The following is a 22397-nucleotide window of genomic DNA, read 5'->3' on the forward strand; positions in this document are numbered from 1 at the left end:
ACTCTGACTCCCACTCTTTTCAGAGACATCCTGCTCATTTATCCCTGCCTCAGAAGCCCATTAAGGAGCCTGGCTCTTTATGGAGGAGTGATTGTCTCTGATAGGGCTGGGGCTGAATGACTGATTAGGCTGTGTTTCCTGTGTGTAGAAGATGAAATTAGACCTGTTTGTCTGTTGTCCATGTTCTTGGGTCTCTCTTGTACATGTTTTCATCTCTTCTAGTCAAAATGAATAGGTGCCTATTGGACAGTCTAGGCAATGTTATTTTCTGCAGTGGTACAAGATAACAGGATAAGTTATTAAAGCCTTTGTCACAGTTGGTTGTCAACGCTTTCTAAAGCTTGTTTTTGACCAAGAGACAAAACAGTGGAAGGATAAGTCGTATTTGATGCTCATCTGGGATGCATTTGGATGAGTTCAATCAGACCACCACTCTACCACTCATTGAACTTACAAATAACCTTCTTTGGCATATACATTGACTGCGCAGATGAGCTTAACAGCGCTCAAGCATGGTTCACACAAACACACATTTGAGATTTAAAAGGGACACTCCCTCATTCTCAGCCAAGCCACTGAGCCACAAACAGCCATTTCCTCCCACTACGCACTGTAACATGTATAATGCAATCATAATTAGCTATGTTCGTATGGAAACAACAGATGTTCACTCATAGCTTATGTAATGGTGCCTAGGCTCACAGTTCCCTCTTGTTCCGCCTTTCTGTACCCAGCCCAGTTTGAAGTTGCCTTCTCTGGCTTTTATACAGGATTAACGCATTAGCAGGAAAGCATGCTTTCGCAGACTTGTCTCCGAGCCGATTTGGGCCTTGGCTCTGATGTTGAGTAAACGTTATTATGTATTCTCCTGTGTGTATGCTTAAGATGTATTCTCCTGAGTGACACCCTGTGGTGGTGAATGGTATTACAATGCAGTCAAATCAAAATAGAATCTTGAAGGTTGATGACAGTAGATTGCCCAGTGGTGAGACACTAGGGTTGTGGCAAATTCCTTTTCAATTCAATCAATTCAGGTCAAGTGTCTCTAAACCCAACTCAATTCAAATTCCAAAGCTTTTCATTTTCAATTTATAGTAGAATGTAGAGGACACACAGTTGAGTTGCTGGAACTCCAGGTATACCCATTTGTTCAACCGATTGAAAAATAATTGAAATTATCGAATTGGAATTCAATTCACTTCCGTAACTGATGGAATTTAAAAGGAATTCTCCTCAGCCATGTAAGACACCACTGTCACATCTTGTTGTGTTTTTCTGTCCTCCCTGCTCGATAAATGATTCATTCGTTCTCTTGGCCGTCACATGTCAAGCCTCCCATGACAAATTGCTTTTTTAGAACAGATAAAAATTGTATAGGATCAAAATTGAAATTCTCTCATTTTCCATGTTTTTCCAGGTGTTGTCGTGGACACAGACGACTGGCTGTCCAACCCAACAGGCAGTGACGGAACCTTCCTCCCAGACTGCAATCAAGAACGTACAGGAATCTGCGACCTCTCTTACACATGGACACCAACTCCTCCCAGTGACATCATCATTCCCACTGACAACACCACCACCTCCAACAACCAATCAAACAACCCCTTCCTGATCCCGGCCCCACCGATGTTCGTTCCCCTGCACTCTGATTGGAACAGCGCTATGGCAGCCTGGGGACTAGCCTGGGAAGCGCACATCTACGGTCTGGGTTCCATCTTTGCGATGGTGAGCCTGGCTTCGGCGCTCAACTTGCTATGCCTGCCCCTCAGATGCCCCTCAGGCTGCGGCTACTTTGCCTTGGTTAGTCTGTTCCTCCTGGCCGCTGGGTGCACCAGGGCTTTCTCACTCCTCTATGATGCCTATGGCCACCAGGACAGGCTGCCCTCCACGGAAGCCTCCCTCCTGCTCTACGAAGCCCCATTCCCCTGTCTGACTGCAGCCTTCGGCCTGGTCTTCCTCCTCCTCTCCATGCGCTCCAGGATGCAGCTCTCCTACTCTGCGTTCCAGAGGCCCTGTTTCCTGGCCTGCCTGGTGCTGCTGCACTTTGCCGCTGCCTTTGGTCCGGTTACACTACTGAGGCTCTACCAGAGGAGGGCGCCATTCTGCCTCTTCCTCTCGCTCATCTCGCGGGGAGCATTTGTGGCACTGGCTTCATTCTTGTCTGCTGCCTATTTTGTATTCTACTGTTATGTGCGGGCAGACTCCAAGCACATCTACCACCTGAATAACACCTCGCCAACCCCAGCTGAACGCTACAACCGCTGCCCCTTCGCCGAAAGCAGGGACTGGAATCGTGCAGCTGCGACCGTATGCCTTTCGGCATTGTTCTCCCTGGCATGTGCCGGCCTGCAGCTGTATGCCATGCTCCATGCTCTGGGTCTCGCTGGGGGGGCTGAAGTCTTCCGCCCTTGGCCTTGGTGGGCCTTCCAGTTCAGCTGCCGGGTGTGTGAGGTTGGGGTTTGTCTCACCTTAGCCCTGGTAGTGGCGCAACCAGTGTACTGCTCAGACCACCTCCCCCAGCCCGGAAGCTGCTGGACAGAGCTGCTAGCGGCCAAGTCACCCATAATACCAGGAAGCTACCAGTGGACCTTGAGCCAGCAGGAGAAGCTGGCCATCTGTGACACCATCGGGAACGGGGAGACAGAGTGCTTGCCTCTCTATACACTGGTGGATGAGAGGCTGGGTAGCAGCCTAAACGGCCTGGACCTCCTCTACCACAGCAACCGGGCCTTAGCCTACAGAGACCTAGACCTGGACTTGGACCTGCCTGGCTCCAGCAAGCCCGAGGACGGGGGAGGAGGCGCACCATCCGGGGGGTCTTCCTTCGCCAGCGATTCCACGGCAGACCTTCGACCACCCTCGCCCATCAACCTGCGTCGAAGCATTGACGAGGCACTCTTTAGTGAGGCCCTGTTTCCCATGAGCCTCTTCAGCCCGTCCAGGCCGTTCCGCTGCAGTGACCTTTCTCTTAACACCTCAAACACACTCCCCAACGGCAGCCAAGCGCTTCGAGAGACCTTCTCGGCTGACCCAGGCCTATACCGGACCTCCTCCTGTGTGGAGATGGCCCCCCAGCCTGCACCCTTACTCCCCCTTCCAGGGGACCCTGTTCTGGGTGCACCCCCCTCCCCCTCCCTGTCCTCCTCCTCTAGCTGCTCATCTCCTGAGCGCTGGAGGGGCAGTTCCTCCTCCTGCTCCCTGTACAGACCCTCTATAGGGGGGTCTTCTCTGGTCCTCTGCTCCAGCCCAGAGGGACATGGCCAACCACCGTCCAACCATAGTGGCAGCTCAGGCCGCATCGCATCCTCCAGCCACCAGGGGTCACACCTGCAGAGATGCTATCACACGCTGGGGTCGGCTTCGCAAGAGAGTCTGGACCTGGATATGTCATCAGAAGCAGACCGGTCCGTACAGGAGGAGTTCATCAGTGTCTGCAGACAGATAGATGCTCTGAGCATCTGCAGCGAGACTATTGACCTGTAGGGTTAGCTCTCAACCGTAAAGGGCTAAAGTGTGAGGACTGTACTGACATTGTTGTTTTGACTGAGGGTAAGTATAGTAAGGTGGCATCACTACAGTTGGTTTGACGCTGAAGGCTTGCCTTCATTGTTGAGGAAGGTTAAATGGTGCCAAATGTTTGTTCCTGAGTTTATTCAAGTAAATTAACTTGTTTGAAACTGAGTAGAGGAAGGCTGCAAGATTGTTACTGAGGGTATTTTATAAGTGCCACAGAATGCCACAAGCCAAGGGGAAATTTGTAAGTGACATTTTTTCATATTTGCTACTGGGTGACGACGTTTGATACTCTCATTACAGTTATGGGTTTCTCTGTGAATTTGGATAGAGGGGGAAAGGAAATAAAAGCATTTGTACAAAACTTTTTGCATTAAAATAAATAATACTGTGATTGAAATAAGCACTTATTAAACGAACAACTACTGAAATCTTTCAAAGTGTATATTCAGTTTGAACAGAGTAAGCTCGTCATTTAATGCCAATTAAGTGAAGTTGCATCACCGCAGTAAAATATATGTAATATTCCTTTCGTCAGTCAAGCATTAGCCTAGATATTTTAGAGTGCATTAAGATCCATGCAATATAGGAAAGCTTGATTTTAACAAACAGCAACACTGTAGCAGAGTGGCAGCGCCCTCTAGTGATAGGGTGCCATTCCTGTTCCTACTCCATAGGACACACACAACTACTGTCATTCCTCTGCAAGCAGCGCAGAATTTATATGAAAAGCTTACCAATTTATTTATCTGTTAAAACTGTCATTAATTCTTTACTCAAGTCATTAAATAAAAAATAAACCTTTTCTATATTTCTAGTGTGTTGTATGTTTGCTCACATGTATATTGCAGTGCATCTCAAATAAAGTCTTCAACTACATTATCTAAACTCGCATCATTGTGGTCATTTGTATTACATCAAGTGTAACAGTCAAGGTCAATAATTCACAAGTTCACACACAGTATATTTGACTTTTATTTCTTTACAATGTTGAACAGCATAAGCAACCTGTTTCTGTCGAGTATCCCGTTGTAAACAAGGCCCGTTTCCAAGTCAGTGAGGATTTTTATTACGAGGTGGGAGATTGCAAACAAGCAACAGCCATTTCCAACAGGACACAAGTATATAACTCTCCATACATCTGCATGTACATTTACTTACAATTCATATCAACTGTAAGAGTGCCGTTAGCCAGGTGAACCTCGGAGAGGGAGGAGTACATCAGCACAACAGGGAAAACGACTCTCCTCTAAGCCTACGGACATCCTAAAAAACACATCTGCCAAAAAGGACAACCGTTTACGAAAAAACGTTAGAAAAGCCTATTCCTACATAAGCCGAATGATAAGATAAGTTCAGTATTTCAAAAAGGCGAGGAAAAGGAGGCGAGAGGACGTTATAGCGTCATGCACGTCGATGCATTTCCGGGTGGTAAGACTTTCGGTCGCGTGCAGCCTTCATCCATCCGTTTCAAGGCATATCTCTGGTAATCTGAACAGGTCAAATCTGCAACAATCAGACAATCTGTGACGCAACTTGTGACAGAACAGAGTGGAGGTGAGGGACTACGTTGCTGGCGACTCGCTGAGCTAATTTTGGCTTTAGCATTTACACATCAGTGTTACAGAGAGACCGTGACACTTGGCAGTACGTACGTAATTAGAAAAAAGCAGAGTATAAATATAGCCGTGTTGAAGCTTCAAAACAAAACAAAAAAAGGAAAAAAGCATATGCATATCAAAACCCTTCATGCTCACTGTACTGTAGCAGAGTCTCTACAGCTTTACTTCCAAAATGTGTATTATTTTTTTTCCCCCTAAACTTATTGAATTCCAGTCTAGATGATTCTCTATGCATTTACTATCATTGATTGACACAATTCAGTTTAAAAACGTCCCTGATCTATGGCCGAGTCTAGCTTTTGGTCCCAACCGTGCTCAACATAACACTGCAAGCATTGTGATGGGCCACTGGCTTTTGGTTCACGTCATCTAGGTGTGTGTTTGGGGGGGGGGGGAATGAAATGGCCACAGCAAGGTAACGTCTCACAGGCTACAGTCCCATGAACAGGAGGTTAGTAACTCTTGGGTGGGGGGTGGGGGGGGGGATATGGTACTACCATTGTAGTGGTGAAGACTCTGGGTGCCTCAGACAACGAGTCCATCATCAGTTGAATCACAGTAAAAAGTTACAGAACATTATACGGAACAGTATACTCCATTTTAAAAACAGAGCCAACAACAAAGGAGGATTGCCACGATAACACTTGCACACTGAAGTAGCAAGACAAGCGCTTTCCGCACATCAGAGTTTGATTGAGGATCAGGATGTTTGAAGCTTCCCACATGGAGCTTGCTGGTAAGAGCAGATCCCATTCAAATAAAGATGGAGATCTCAGCATGGTCATTTCACTTTCACCCAGAAGATGAGATTGTAACAGCATCACAGAGACCTCCTTCACCGAGTGTGTCCCCATATACAGAACAGACAAGCACACACACACACCTCTCACTCATACACTGACTTTAACATACATACACACACTATGGGGATTGGCTGTGTACTGGGTGAGGAGGAAGGGGGGGGGGGCCATCATGAAAACCCTGATGCTCCGCTTCTTAAGTGCAATCCCATGTTTATGCCTATGATGGTTTGTTTTGCAGATGAGCATTCCCCCACCTCTCCCTCCTCCCAAGGCTCTACGGCTGGGGGGGTCCGGGAGGGCAGGGTGGGGGGGTGGGGCTGTTAGGTGGGAACTGAGTGGGCGTGTGGGGTGGGTCGGGGGCGTGTCAGATGTGGCGGTTACGTTTGGTCACAGGGGGGGTGGGCACTTCGGGGGCGTCCCTCGTCCGCGCTATGGCTCCTCCTTCAGTAAAGCCGTTTCTCGTATCTGTGGAGAAAAAAAAGACACGTCACGTCAAAGGTCATCCATCAACTTTGACCCATCCATCATATACTGCCCTTTCATTTTTAAAATCAGCCGAACAGCCCCAGAATAACTTATCAATTACCCCGTATTATAAACCATCTACATATCACTTTAACCAATACTGGATCCATAATGCATCAAAACACAAAGACAGACGCATCCCATTTAACATGCTAGTGACAGCATTATCCATTTACCAGGGACAAGTTTGAGCATGGTCACCCTGCATCTGCCACCATACTGCTTTACTAGCCTCTGTGCCCTACGGACTAGGGTAGGATGGGAGGGAGGGAGGCTAGTGGACCGAGGGAGGGATGAGGAGGCTGTAGCAAAGCATGCCATAGGACATCCACATCCAAATAAGGACAACTAGAAAGGAAAGACAACATTTTCGGCTAGCAGGTCCCCTTATCCCTCCTCCCACTACCAGGTTGGAATCTGAGGAGAATGTTCACATCGCCATAGTAGCAGTCCTCTACTTTGTCCGATTTAAAAGAATCAAGATAGGAAGTAAACCTTTAAAAAAAAAAGATACGTCAAAACATTGTAACCTCTTTAAAAACAGGGGGGGGGGGGGGGGGAATTTAACGAGGAACATCTATTATGGCGAAATTGGGTCTTTCACTACCCCTCATACCCCTCCACAGGTCTGTGTGTTCATGTACTTACATGGAACAAAAGAATGTCTATGGCGAAAGAGACAGAAAAAAGAAACAGAGGACACTTTTTGATGTCCAAGACAGTTTTCAAAGCCATCACCAATAGAAAATGAGTTATGCTTTCTAGTACAACAGCTGCATGGCTTATGGTCCAAGCATGTGGCTTAATGCCATGAAGCCCATTTCGCGTGCGTGCATGTGTGCGTGAGTGCGCGCATGTGTGTGTGTGTGTACTTACGAGTGGAGGCCGTGGACTCCTCCCTCCACCTGTGCAGACATGGTCCTCTTCTCAAACTTCAGCTCTCCGGAATACATCATTGAACTGGGAATGACACACACGCACATGACTCTCTCACCCCATTTTACGTCAAACACATACACTCTCCAACACATGTTTGTGTGTGTGAGGATGTGTGAACACACAATAAACACAACACGAACTCACCGTAGCACAGACAGGCTCTTTGCGCCAATGTCCTGGCAGCCATGTTGGATGCCTGCGATCAGGTAGGGGATAAACTTGTGGATGGAGCCCTTGTCCTGGACAGAGCCCGACACCCCCTGGGCCACCTTCACCTTGTCCCCCTCGCTGTGGAATCAGCCAATCAGAGCAAAGAGACAGGTTAGACACGGCTGATGGACAGTAGGGTGCACCAATGGGATAAGGTCTTGGGTGTGAGAGCGTCCTCCGTACCTGAAGTAGCGTTTCTGGCTGCTCGTGCTCTTCTCCATGGCGTCTAGAGAGCCCATGCCGCGGTACTTCTTCAGCCGCACGCCGTCTGAGAAGAAGTACTCACCCGGAGCCTCTGTGGTTGCCGCTAGCAACGAGCCCATCATCACTGAGGGGGGGAAGAGGAAAGGTCATTGGTTGGCTTGGAGCCCCATAACGCCATTGTAATGAGTGCATGCGTGCGTTCTTATGAGGAGACACTATGCAGGTTCCCCCTCCGACTTCAATTGCCTCCAATTAGCAATAATTGAAATAATGTTCAATCACTTCAATTAGCGTCAATTAGCTTTAAGTAAGCTGAATACAACAGGGAAACAGACTTAAGAATGAGGACACGTGTCTCCTTGATTCAATTCAAAACGGAGCAGAGTGCAGAGTAGCTCTGTAGAGAGCATAGCACGAATTGGGCAGCATTGATCTCCTGGATGTTGTGAGGCAGAGAATGAATAAATAAATAAATAAATGAATGGTACCTGTTGATGCCCCGAGTGAGAGTGCCTTCACCACGTGGCCGACGGTCTGGATGCCCCCGTCTGCGATGACGGGCACACCGAAACGCCTGGCATACTCCGCCACCTTGTACACCGAGGTGCCCTGGGGGCGGCCGCACGCCATCACTACAAGAGACAGGAAAATACACCGTATTACCACGGTGATCTCATGCTGCCCATCTCATCCTGGTCATGTTCAACGCTAGGTTCCAAAACAGGAGAAAACATTTGTAAATTGTAAATAATGTGCAAAAAAAAAAAAAGTATTTCTGCACAGAAAAAAAAAGAAAGGATCTGCAATCTTGTATGACCCTATGCAGTGGCTCATCCCCATGGCAACCTGGAGCAGTGCCTGCACAGATCACCATGACAACAACGATGAGCAACCAGTGCAGCCTCTGGTTCCTCACGACTGAAAACAACGTCAGCGAACCCCACAACCATACTTGGTACTGATAGGTTACATTGTGGAGGAGCACAGTAATGCATGACTGAAGCTTTAGACTTTAAACTGGACGCCATGTTGCTGACTGAGCATTCTATTCCAAGACGAGCATCTTCCTTAAATGAAGCCTCCGTCATGACCTGAGACGTGTGTTAGTATTACGATGTCAATTCCACCTTGCTCATAAGAAAACAAGATGGAGCTACCGCCGTATCGCCTACACCTATCCAGCCCCTCTCAGATCTACACAGGTGCCACGGCCATAGGGGTTGGGGGGGGGGGGGGGGGGGGGTTTATTTGAAATGAACGGCAAGTCTGCTGGGGAAACGTACCTTCCTGGGTGATGCAGATGGAGCCACAGCCCATACCCACTCTCAGAGCGTCCACTCCTGCATCGATCAGGTTCTTGGCCTGGGCTGCAGTCACCACTGTAGGAGAACACACACACACACACGCACGCACACACACACACACACACACACACACAATCAGAAACAAAGCAGAACAGCAACTTAAGTGCATCACAGATCCCACCATTTTGCTCACGCCTATCCAATTACGTTAGATCAGTGATCCTGTGTCAAATAAGGAAGCAGCTATGCATGTGTTGGTACCGGAGCAGGACTAGACAGTGGGGCTGCTAAGGAAAGGCTAGGAGTCTGGGCGAGGGGGGGTCAAACATGGCTAGGAGTCTGGGCGAGGGGGGGTCAAACATGGCTAGGAGTCTGGGCGAGGGGGGGTCAAACATGGCTAGGAGTCTGGGCGAGGGGGGGTCAAACATGGCTAGGAGTCTGGGCAAGGGGGGGTCAAACATGGCTAGGAGTCTGGGCGAGGGGGGGTCAAACATGGCTAGGAGTCTGGGCAAGGGGGGGTCAAACATGGCTAGGAGTCTGGGCAAGGGGGGGTCAAACTCCAGACAAACAGAGTGAAACATGGCTCCACACTCACCGTTCCCTCCCACCACTTGGAGCTCTGAGTATTTCTGTTTGATGTAGTTGATCATGTTGATCTGGTACACAGAGTTGCCTTGTGAGGAATCCTACAGACACACACACACACACACACACACACACAAACAAAAAGACAAAACAATGAATGTCTGCAGTGCTTTTCCCCCTAATCCAACATGTCGTTACTTGCCATCCACGATCGCTGACGGCAAAACCCTTCCGCATCTCTAACCCAACCGCACCCCAACCGCACCCCAACAGTAACCCAACCGCACCCCAACCGCAACCCACCAAGACGACCACGTCCACCCCTGCCTGCACCAGCAGGTCCAGTCGATACTTGTCGTCCTCTCTGGTGCCGATAGCCGCTCCGCAGAGCAGCTGTTTGCGGGAGTCCTTGGAGGCCAGAGGGTAGTCCCTGTTCTTCTTCAAATCCGTCCGCGCAATGATGGCCACCAGCTCGTCACTGTCGTTCACGATGGGCAGCTTACCTAATAACACAGACGAGCAACTCTGTTATAAAGGCCAGGGAAAAGCCTAGATGCGTCATTTAGCACCACAAACACATCTGTAGACTGGAAAATGACTTTGTAACTCATGGCAGAAACTCAATGCAACGTGGTCAGAGGATTTCATAATGTAACTACACACTCATAATACCTAAGAGACCACATTGGCCAGCTATAAGAACAACAATTGGCTAACCTTTCTTGCTGCGCTGTAGAATATCATTGGCCTCTTTCAGGGTAACGCCAGCTGGGGCAACAACTAACTCCTCCCTCTTAGTCATCGCCTGGGAATGAAAGGTCAGTGTTACTTGAGAAAAATGAACTCACTAACCCTTCTTCAAGTCATGTTAACAATAGCTCAAACAGCAGGGCTACACATACAGATAATAATAATAATAATAATAATAATAATACTACACACAAGTTGAGTACACATTACAAACACAACAAAAAAACACACACAAACGTACCTCCTCCAGCGGTCTGCTGTGGTCCTTCTCTGAGAGGAAGTCGATGTCTCTGGAAGTGACGATGCCGACCAGCTTGCTGCCCATCTTCCCTGTCTCTGTGATGGGGATGCCAGAGAAGCCGTGACGATTCTTGGCTTCAATCACGTCCCCCACCGTGTGACGCGGGCTCATCACCAGCGGATCTGTGATAAAGCCTTGCTCAAACCTCTGAAATACAAAAGAAAAAAAGTACACTAGTTAACACACAGAAACACAAACATCTTTATAACATTCGAAATAGCCACCAAGTTAGACATATTATTTGCATTTAAAAAAAATAAAAAAAATAAGTGTTTTTTCTATGCATTTCTTAAAATAAATCAGAGTAAACACCTTACAGGTAGCATAGCAAATCAAATAAAGCTCTGCAGACAAAGACGTACTCAGGTGTAAAGTGTGCTCTCACCTTAGCCTTGCGGACTTCATTGGCTTGGAACTCTGGGGTGCAGTTGTGGTGGATGATGCCAATGCCTCCCATCAGCTATAACACAAAACAAATGCATGAATGCATGAATCCTGATTGCTTACTATGGTCAGTAAATTGATATCTTGACTCATCTTCTTATCACCATTTCAAATTTCAGATGCATATATTGGTGGAAATTTAGACAAGGGCAGATTAATAAAATCCAAGATGTTTTTTTTTTCTACGCTTAACACTGGCAACACGTTTTCAGCCATTTTGTGTCAAATCGCAGGGTCTTACCGCCATGGCGATGGCCATTGCTGACTCTGTGACGGTGTCCATGGGGGAAGAGATGAGTGGGGTCTTCAGGGTGATCTTCCTGGTCAGGGCAGAGGTCAGGTCCTGAAGAAGAGAGAGGGCCTCATCAGTTCAACTCAGCTCCCCAAAAGCATGTTTAGGAAACCATTAAAAATGCAGTCAAAATACTTGTCGACAGTGTGCTCCTGGTGTGAATGAGCGGTTGTCAGTGTGAAGCGAAGGGTACTGTACGTTTCCACATTGTGAGGACTGCATTAGTTCAACTCAGAGAGTAGGTATTTTGCATCAGCAGCCAGAGGCTCTTGACCAGCTTACTTGCTCTTACAGACATGGCAAGTCTTCATTCTCAAGTTATGATGTTTGGCATGTTATCCACCAGGGGGCAGAATTTTACTATGAGGAGAAATTGTGGCCTGGAGCTTCGCTTCTGATGTTCATCTCTCAAGTGGCTTCAATGACTGTTAGAAGGCACACAGTCTCAAGTTCAAAAATCAGACTGAACAGACATTACCTTTTAGACAAAACAAATATTCGCAAACATGTAATCTTTTTTGAATCGGCCCTTAAAGTTAAAACACAGACATTGTTATGTCTAAACTGAAGCATGTGTCAGAGGGAACCCAATTCATTCAGTAAATTACTGGGTGAGTGGAGGTTAATTTGAAGTGATAAAATCAGCCTGCGACCTTGACATAAACTATGTGGAAAGCTGGGAAAGTTCCTCCTTACAGATAAAGAGTCATTCAGCGAGATACCTCAGCTACACTCAATTCTGATTCTCAAAACACGAGGATTCAGCATCCGTGTTCTCTGGGAAAATGATGGCATTCCACGTCCATGGGAAATGGGAGTTTTAATGTCCAAGCATTCCTCCCTTATCTGTGACAGATAAAGGTGAGACGAGGGTCTTATGTGTCTCAAAACCTTTCATGAGAAGGGGAGGTGAAGAAAGACTGCAGAGCCCTTGGCACCTAACCAGAACTCTCAGGTTTGTGAGAAGAAGCCATGGATAGGGGACTAGGAGCCAAATGGAACCATGTCAGTTGGGTTAGCTAGAGGAAAGACAAAGGGTAGCCTAAGACAGTCACTAACAACTCAGTCATCGTTTTGGCCCTTCTACAGTAATTGTGTAAGCTCTACGACCATGCTAAATTCTACAAAGAGCTGGCCTAACCTGTAAAAGCCAGGAGCCTTGAATAAATGCAAGTTATTCAAGCGTGACCGCTTCCTAACCCCTGAAATTAGGCCAGGCTACAGCCCTATGAAGGCAACCCACAACGGGGCAACATATGTGTCTTCAACTGAAACAAGAACTCTGATTTAGTCTGAATCAAAAAAAGGGAGATTAGAGATATCAATTAGATTAAAAACCCCTGAGAGACAAAAAGGGAGGGGGGATTTCACCTAAAGCCTGAGATTAACACTCACATCATCCTCAGAGAGAGGGAGTGAGCAACCAACCAGGCACAAATGTAAACACAGGGAGAGTGAGACCAACCGTGGGCGGCCATTTTGGCAGAAATAGAGTAGCCGGGGGGAAGGGGGGGATATGACGCAGGCGGTTGGAAAAGCAAAAACAATTCTAAAAACGTTGCAATTATGAAATGAGGTTGAGGTTAGGAACGAAGAGGGTTGTTTGTGCATTTGTGGAGACTCAGTGTACTGTAATAAGCCCATGGTTTGGGAAATGGCCTTGACTAGGTGTGTCTGCTGACTGACTCTCTACAAAAGCCAAACTGAGAACGGACAGGACGTTACTGCACAGGTTGGGAGTGTATTGGTCTGGGTGACAAAGGGAAAGGCTAAGGCTTGGTTCCATTTTATCCTTCATACCCCATATTTAATATCTGAAAGGACTGAATAGTCTACACAGGTCTTCTCCACCAAGGAGTAGACTCGGCCACATGGGTGGCACCTAACCAGCACTCTCTGGTTTGTGAGAAGAAACCCAGGGATAGGGGCCTAGGAACTAAATGGAACCATGTCAGTTGGGTTAGCTAGAGGAAAGTCTAAAAGGGCAGCCTAAGACAGTCACTCAAAAATCGTTTTGGCTCTTTGAAATTTCAGCCAATCAAGTAAGAAGGGGGAAACTCACCACTTCGTCTGAGGTAAAGTCGATGAAGCCGGGCAAAATCAGGAAGTCGCTGAAAGACAGACAGAATCAGGGGTCAGAGCTGACACAGGTCACTACGGCTGATGACAAAGGAACAACAAGCCCAATGACGTGATGGGACTGCCAGTTTGAGTGACAATGGGAGAAAAGGGGAGTGCCCAGAAACCGACAGGCTCCTAACCCTTCAAACGCATTCACACATTCCTCTGCCATATTCCAAGGTGTCAAAAGCATGAGGTGTTGAACGTCATAAACGGGGCAGGTGATCACTGCTATTTTGACGAAGCCAGAACATGATGCAGGCTTACGTAAATGCATCACTTCGGCCGTTCCTTGAGACAACTAGGGGGCTATGCGTGATTAGATAACGGTTAGTAAAAACGTATATTTTAAATACTACCTAACAAATCGAACCTAGGTAGAGATCAGGGCCCGTATTCCCAAAGCGTCTCAGAGTAGCAGTGCTGATCTAGTCTACTCTGAGACACTTTGTGAATACAGGCCCTGATATTGAGGGGCGACCAATAGATTATTAAAGGACGTGTACGGAGCCACTGTTTCTGTATGATGGCAAAGGGCAGGGAACGTGACTTGAAAGTGGAAGTGAATAAGCAAACTTCCTGTTGACAGGAGAAAAAAAAAAAAAAAAGAGGACTTGAGATGTGACGAGAACTTTAAACATCTAAATGCAGTAAAAAATAAATTACCAGAGGTTAATAAGTTAATCATTGATCCAAGTAAATGGAGCTGCTCGAGGATAGAACACATTTCAACATAGCAATGAATTCAAAACATAATGGCAGTGCCCCAGTTGCCCCAGTGTGTTGACATCCTTATCTCAGCCACATGACCAGACATGATAAGTGAAAGTGACAGCTGATACTGTTGTTGTAGAGCTGCTCTGCCTTAAGCATTGTTGTATTGTATACTTGTGTATGACGTAACGATAAAGAAGCTTCAACCTGAAAAGGACTGGATAGGCTTTTACACCACTGCTTTTCCCCTATGGATGCTTCCACCTTCCTGAGTATTTTCTGATCTGTGGTTCTGAAGGAAAGGAGACACGGGTACCGTTTTCTAAACGCCTGGGGTACTCTCGTCCTCTCGTCTTCGGACAGAAATTCTTGGGTCATGCCGAGCTTGGCTAGTACAGCTGGGGTCAACTTGAGCACTTAGCGTGTGCAATAAACTACATGACAGGCAAAGAGGGGGAGGGAGAGGGAGAGAGGGCGAGAGGCCAGGATGATGTGTGTTTTTCTCAGACAGGCGTACTTTGGTGGTTTGGCAGATGGGCGTGCAAACACAGACAGGCTGGAGAGTGAGGAATAAGGAGCGCTTTGTCTATGACAGAGAGGAAAAGACTGAGAGGGGAAGATGGAGGACGAGTGTGGGAGAGAACAGCATCGAAATGAATTATTATAAAAACAGAAGCAGGATTTTAAAAAAAGTAAAAGTAAAAAGACAGTGAGAGGAAGGCTGTGGAAGGGGGGGGGGGGGGGGGGAAGAGTGAGAGAGAAGGAAAAGCAGGGCTTCCCATCTTCCATCAGACCACAGACTTTCCTCTCTCTCCACCGCCAGTGTGGCTAGGAAGACTGGGGGCTAAAATAAGCCCACCAGATGGGACAGGGAGGGGTCCCGTCTGTACCCTCCAGACACTCACTAACATCAACACAAGGACGAGACGCGGAGCAAAAACATCTGCCAGCAGTTCACACCACCACAAACCTCAGCTACCCGACAGGCCTCCCCCTGCTCTGCTGTCCTAAACAACAGCCTCAGTAACAGCTCCCTCCTCTATCCCCATTCTGACCTTAAACAACTCGTCAGTCAGGCTCCGAGTCGGCAGGCTGTCTCAGGGTCCGTCATCAAACACTTATTTTTAACTCCCCCCTCCCATGTTCTTACTTTCAACAGCATTTGCTGCATAGTAACAGTCTAGCATACAAAATTCGACAAAGGTATACGTTAGGGTGGTGACTATGCTCCGCCACCTGTATCAGCTACTTTAGTACTGGGAGGACCATAAAGCAGCGTAACTAAGGTTGTGTGGATTTTGTATTTATTTGTCTAAAGCCATACTGCAGCATTTTGTGGTGTTATGGGATGAGATGATGTCTGAGGAGACATACCAGCAGCATAACTCTCAACACATTAGGGCTTTCAACCCCAAAGACAACACGGACTACCTTTTTGAATATGGTTTGCATTTGAATGTTAAAATGTCGACAAAGGCACGATGCCATTCGACCGTTGCGGCGCAGACTACCACAGACTACCTGCCTAAGTAAGGCCTTGCATGGCTCTCCACCACTAATGAGAACTGCGGGTGTACCAAAATGACAAGAATGTGCACTTTGACAGGCACGACCTGTTATCTTGTCAGGGGGATAATCTTTGCACATTGTCTCTGGGTGCATTCCTTCCCCGTGACACAGGATTTTCAAGAACTACCTGGTCTAACCTCCAATATGACTCAAAAATGAGCATGTTTTGTTGTGCATTATAATCCTAATCTTCTAATTGGACCTCTATATGACCAGGTATGTTGACAGAGAAGAATACTTTCCCCATTAACAACAATGACCTCTCCATTTCATTGAAAGAGGGTAATTTAATGACCCAGTCGGAAGGTTTGTTAGGTGGTGTGATTCAATCACCCAATAAAGCCACTGACAGAATGACCACATTTTATGTGCCCCTGACAGAATGACAGACATTTCTAAAACACATTACATTAAATACTCTGTCTAGCAATAAATGTACCAATTCATAATGTACCGATTCCAATTACCATGTCTTACTAAGCGTACTGGCTCAATTACACTTCATTTATTTTGCTGACTAACTCTGCTGGCATAACCTGAACACCAACAGAACAGTAGCAGACACTTTTGGGAAAAAAAGAAATTTCGCTCAAAGGGGTTTCACTTTCCTTGCAAGTTAGGTTGCCAGGTTTTAGAGTTTCATCTGAGAGTTCCAAGTTGAACATGCTCAGATGTGTACACATTATGGGTGGAGTAGTGCAGACGTGAGTAAAGATGGTTCACTAGTGTTCACTAGTTAGATCACCTCTGTATCTGCTCAGCTACTCTGTGTATGTTATAATCGTAAAACTTGGACACACAGATACAAGACCAGCAGGCTACTGAACCTTTTGAAAGGAGGCGTCGGGTGTGTCAGGTGGTCCATATTTGCATGTGTCTGTGTGCTGGCATTAAGCGCTAGGAGTCTCCTACTCCCTTCCCCTTAGTGCCTACTTCTGAAGGGATCAGATGGGTGTAAGAAACGTAGGGTTATGGCTCCACCTAACTCTTCAGTTCTCCAACCCCCTGAATGGTCCCTTAAAATCGCTGTGACCAATTTACTCGGTTTGTAAGTGCTAGTTTTAATATAAGAAGCCTCAAAAGGCAGACAGATCATAGCTTGGAGGTCTCTTCGGGACAAATTAACAGATTGCGGGACAGATTATTTCTGTGCCCAACTGGAGGGTAAGACCCGGAGAAAGAGGAAAGGGAACAGAATGGAACCATGCCCAAATGGGAGTCCCCTATACTAATTAATCCCCCCCCCCCAGTTTATTGTCATGTCAGCTACAGTATCATGTCATAAGGGGCATCCTAATTTCCTCACCCACCTATCCTCTCATTTGCCCTTCGCTTTCCTCAAAGAGCTCACATGACAGTACCTCAGGGAAGTCATGTGCTGCTCAGCCTTCTCTTCAAGCACGACGCACTTCATTACAGAGTTGGGTGACACTCCGATAGCCTTCACTAACACACACACACACACACACACACACACACATACCCATGCGTTTCGTGGTCAATTACCCCTGGTGAACTCAAGACTGACATTCAGGCATCACTCTCAATGGTGGGATTGTGAGGCAGTCCTATCAAAAAAGTGTGTGTAGGACTATCGCTGACCTAGAATACCACCTCAACTATGGGCATCACCAGGGGCTAAGGGATCTTCATGGCATCAACATATGTCCTAAATACTTCAAATGGCCTACTCTTCATTCATTCATTCATTCAGATGTAAGTGCATTAGTCCCTTATTCAGAGGATTATTATTGATATTGATAGTCTATGATGGATACTGTACATCCGACACGATTTTCATAAACTGCATCACTTTGGACACAAAAATTAATACAATTAACTTTGTAAGTTCATCACTTGAGAGCCATGCCATGAGAAGTGCAAGTACTGTCTTGTCAAGACCTCTAGCCAGAGGTTTGTTCAAGAAGCCAAACGTTGCACATGGTTTAGAAGACAACCTTGGAGGGCAAGTGGCAGGCGAGTGAAATGGCTTGCTGTGGACATACCAGCGCTAAATATCAAATGAATGTCATATTTGGGGTCCCCAGTGGGTTGCAATATTTGGGGTTTCCTGTGTGTCTTGAAATGAAGTTAGTTCAGGCAGGTAATATGAAGAAATAAAAAGTGAAGGTGTTCTAGACAGTTATTCAAAGAAAGAAAGAAAGAAAGAAGAAAGAAAGAATTAGGAGAACAGTAAATGAGTGATGAGTTCATCTTCAAAGACACAGATTTTACCAAGAGCAGTGCATGAAGAAAGGTCCTAGCCTTAGGAAATGGGTGAAGAATTAGATCTCCTTATTGATTGTGAGTGATCAGGTGTCTGGAAGAATCTGATAGCTGGTCATGCAATAGGGCTATGATTCTTCGTGCCAGTTAAGGATGCAGTCATATCATTACCGGAAGCAAATATCATCCCCTGATGCAGATTAGTATCAGCAATCAAACTAGCTACCCCCTCACTTTCCCTACTCATTCTCCCCTTTTCACTTGACTCTCTTTCCAGTTAGATAAGTCTAACAGAAATAAGAGTTTGTGGCGACCCAATGGCATTTCATTTGGCTTTCGCAAAAACAACGATCAAAATGTGATTTAAAAGAGCTTTCGAGGGACAATGATTTGCTTCCCCTATATGAACTCATCACTTGGAGAGACAGGATTTAACAGTACAGTGTAATCATAAATATTTGTTAAAAAAATGGATTACGGAAAATAAAGTCGACCATTCTACTCACTTGTAAGTCAACCCGTCCCCTTTAGAGCAAAGCTCTTCTGCCGTTTGACCGTCAGCGACAACAGATTGTTGAGCAGATCTGCCGATTCAAAACGTGTTGGCTATTACAAAGCGCTGCCCGCACCCCGCTCACCATATCGCTTGCGGTTAGGTTTTTGACAGTTCGAGGCGTTACTTAGAAATATCTATGGGATATCTCATTAGCATTCTTTAACCAAAGACAATTGTGATGCAGGGGATGGAGCTGCACTTACTTGTACGTCAGGCCGTCGCCGACGGAAAACAGCTGTTGAGCGGAGAGCCCATCCTCTGGGACGTAACCCGTACCCCCACTGATCAGGTAATCAGCCATGCTGTGGAATGCAAAGGATGACAAAGCAGGCATTAAAATACACAAATGGCACATGGGAAGGGGACAGATAATGTGGTATGTCATGGAGGCAAAACTAGGCAGTTGGAGGAAGCCGGCATCCTGCTCCAGTGCTCCTAGTGACAACTGTCATGCTGATCTTTAGCCAACTTCATGCCCACCAGTGCCAAGATCCTCTCCAGGCTGCGTCAGTCAGATCCAAATGCCCCTGCGCAGGCGCTGCTACTTCCAACGCTCTGAACTTGCAACGGTTTATCAAGGAGATATGAATACAAGGGCCAGAAATAAAATCACTCCATGTAAACATTCGGCCCAAGGTGAAAAACACACAGACACGGTTAGTCGGGATGAGGACGCTTCTTCACAATGTGGTTGACCCACTACCATTTCATTTAGACATCTTTTTTCCTCTGTGGGAGGGCATGTGTGTAGTACAATATTGCCGTATGGAATGATGAACCCCCTTTTTTCCCCCCTCATCGACATTCCCGTGTAATATTCTGGAACAAAAACAGCAACACCGACGTTGACTTTACAGTCGCTATTGAACTGATGACCTACATGAGTACATCGTATAAACACAGTCGTAATAGCGAACCAGGAAAAACACCATGTTTACAGCCACGCGTGCTGTCACTACACACACATGTATATATCCACACACTATAACTACTAGACTATACAACGTTCATGACAACGTGACGATACATATCTATAGCTACCTGAATGTATCAATTAAGATAACCTCGTGTTCTTGACGATAGCTGCTTAACAGTGACAGTCCAAGGCAGAACGGAGCTGAATGAATCCCACTGGAACGCCAGCTAGCTCTCCTACGCAGCTAACGCCTCGACTAGCAGCACATAAGTCAACATCAGGGATACATGCGTGATAAGAACACAATTTAACCTGGCTTGCTACCACTCGTCGCCAGCTTCATTACAACGTAAATGTTTTTTACGTGTACATTGATTTACATAACTCCTAACTACTAAGCCATAACGTTAATATGATGGTGTTCTTTTTGTGTCATCCGAATTATCTGATACCATGCCACGCAGCTGCAGTCAGCAGGTCAGAAAACGATCAGACGTGCTTGCTCAAAACCAACGCATGTGTCAGCTAGCGGTAGCTAGCAACAAGCTAGTAGAGCTGAGTAGAACCTCATCAAAACAATGATAACGAAGCGAATCTATGGAAGTTGCAACGGCTTCGCCCGCTCCTGTTGCTGTCACTCAAACCTGAACAAAATGAGAAGACCAAAACAATAATTTCCAACCTTTTTCTACCTCTTGAAGCTGAGCACGTTGACCGCGTAGGGGAAGGGAAGGAGAATGAACTTTCCAGCTGTGTGCTAACGTAGCAGGTCCGAAACTGAGCGGATATAAAGTACGTTTTTTTGTTTTTTATATTGGGGAGGGGACCAAAACCGAAATGTATTACCCTACTGTAATTCCCCTTGTCCGAAGTATGTAGAGTGATGCTCTGGCCGGGGCTCGTCCAAATTGATTGCCAGTCGCCTGCTACAGTGTCGGCGTTATGTAGTCTTTTTTTTGCAGACGCGTCACGTCCCCTCGGTCGACCTCGTCTCGCTCCGAAGTAGCATCACCCACGTGGGGCCGAGGCGCGTGTTCAACCCGTCTCTTACCTCCCCCCCGAGCCCGTCACATTCAAACACGAATTTCCCCTCGAGCAAGTCTAGTCCCTCAAGCACACGCTTTGTGCGTGAAACGTGGAGAATACACGGCCGTGAAATGGATTCACGTTTCTGCCATGGAGGTTGGCATGGCATGCCATACGGAAAATAAATACGCTACATTTCCATCTATATTTCTGATATGCATTGCTCATTGCATACATTTCACATATTCGAAATTGGCCGCGAACATATGTTTTTCAAAAAATATATTTATTTAATTCTCACTGAAATGTATTTATCCTCCTAAAACATATTTGAAATATTGTGTAACAGAGAATGATGAAAGGATACAGGACCACTATCTTATCTTATCTTTTTTATAACAAGCAAGACTCCATACCCAATTAGGTGGAGACCTCAGGAACCTCAAGAGTTAACCAACTCTGAGAACGAGTTAGGTCATTTATGTTCTGTTATTTCAATAATGAGGTTAGGTCAAGTATCAAGCGATACATACTTGACCTAACAAGTATCTAGGCAATGCAACTCAAATGACATTTCCATAGCTCATTAACCAACTAGAGGCAGTGTTCAGCCTGTTGGAACATATGACAGGGCATTTATTGTATAGCAATGATTAGTCTGGATAGTCTGATTTAAAAGTCACATTGCAGCAATTAGTAGTATACAATTAGACACGTATGACAGTAACTTTCGCAAGATTGATCTCAACTGACTTGAAGAGCCAGGCAGTGCACATTCCTAAAACATAGTGACCTGCTAGCGGTCTTGCCCAGGGCAAACACAGACGACACAGGAGGGCTGTCAAGCTCAGGTCAAGCTTCAAGAGGATATGAATAGATGGAGGGGACAATGGACTGCATCCATTAGCCAAAAGTAGAAACACGCACACACACACAGACACACACACACAGACACACACACACACACACACACACACACACACATGAAGCAAGCCCCTTCTCACAAAGGCACAAACATGCGCACACTCACTCACTCATTCACCCACCCATGAACACACACACACACACACACACACACACACACATGTATGCATGCACACAAGGTTGGCAGCACAATCGTTTTGTCACCAAGCTTGTCAACACTATCAGTGGTTGTCTGGAGTCCCTGACAGAAATCCACATAGGGTTTCCCTGTTTCACATACAAGACACCCACTATCACCTTCACTTGGGTCTAGTTCATCACTATCCTTGAGGATGATGGGGGAGCTTGTCGTAGTCAAGGCCAGACAAACAGATTAGAAATAAGAGATATTGGGCATTCAATCAAACAAGACCAAATTCATCATACTGTAGCATTGACAGCCTGGATGTTGTATAAAAAATGGTTATCATTGTCGTCCGTCTGTCTTTCTGTCCGTTGTGTCCTTTTTGGGAAATAGCACCTGCTGTTCTATCAGTCTGTGCACAGTCCTGGTACGATCCACCATTACTAAGCATCAGAGAGGGTTTCCAGCCTTGGGTGACTCAGGGGGTTCTGTGTCAGTGTGTGTGTGTGTGTGTGTATCAAGTTAAATGTGGGTCATCGCAAATATGGGTCAGAGATTCCTCTATGCACGGTGGCTATTTCGAGCGTTGTTTCAGACCGGTTCACACTCCCCTTCTGCGCTCCACTTATTGCCTTAGGATGGGGAATGTGTGTGTGTGTGTGTGTGTGTGTGTGTGTGTGTGTGTTTTGGAGGGGGGGGGGGGTGGATCAGCCCCTGCGACCTTAAGAG

General features: G+C 46.4%; 2 protein-coding genes across 7 annotated transcripts in view; one reads left to right on the top strand and one right to left on the bottom strand.

The window, feature by feature from the left end:
* Window positions 1–3483, top strand: part of prrt4b (proline rich transmembrane protein 4b) — a gene marked incomplete at both ends in the record, with an annotated part of 15568 nt that extends 12085 nt beyond the window's left edge. Inside the window, one exon of the mRNA XM_083691890.1 lies at window positions 1418–3483. Coding sequence (XP_083548016.1) covers window positions 1418–3483 — 2066 coding nt within the window. The remainder of the gene's footprint in view (window positions 1–1417) is intronic.
* Window positions 3484–5314: 1831 nt separating this feature from the next.
* impdh1b (IMP (inosine 5'-monophosphate) dehydrogenase 1b) lies at window positions 5315–20534 on the bottom strand. Of its 6 annotated transcripts, none has more exons than XM_083692122.1 (16): window positions 20441–20534; window positions 18882–18980; window positions 18629–18706; window positions 13555–13603; window positions 11442–11543; window positions 11142–11216; window positions 10697–10903; window positions 10423–10510; window positions 10009–10208; window positions 9716–9806; window positions 9100–9195; window positions 8305–8448; window positions 7796–7940; window positions 7547–7690; window positions 7340–7423; window positions 5315–6403 (listed from the first exon to the last, which is right to left on the bottom strand). In XM_083692122.1, exons 2-16 carry the CDS (start codon window positions 18977–18979, stop codon window positions 6382–6384), a joined length of 1623 nt encoding a protein of 540 aa, XP_083548248.1. In that variant the 5' UTR covers window position 18980; window positions 20441–20534; the 3' UTR covers window positions 5315–6381. The 6 variants fall into 6 exon arrangements, with proteins under 6 accessions (XP_083548248.1, XP_083548247.1, XP_083548246.1 ...); XM_083692121.1 differs by having other exon boundaries at window positions 20287–20520; XM_083692120.1 differs by having other exon boundaries at window positions 20277–20520.
* Window positions 20535–22397: the final 1863 nt, after the last annotated feature.

The sequence above is a fragment of the Argentina silus genome, assembly GCF_951799395.1.
Source record: "Argentina silus genome assembly, chromosome: 20".
Lineage (NCBI taxonomy): Eukaryota > Metazoa > Chordata > Actinopteri > Argentiniformes > Argentinidae > Argentina > Argentina silus.

Coding starts and splice junctions, on each gene's coding strand:
- impdh1b (XM_083692118.1), bottom strand. CDS start 19,304: ATGTTTACATGGAGTGATTTTATTTCTGGCCCTTGTATTCATATCTCC. Junction 11,217..11,441: donor CAATGGCCATCGCCATGGCG/GTAAGACCCTGC, acceptor TTTGTGTTATAG/CTGATGGGAGGCATTGGCAT. Junction 7,941..8,304: donor CTCACTCGGGGCATCAACAG/GTACCATTCATT, acceptor TCCCCCCCTCAG/TGATGATGGGCTCGTTGCTA.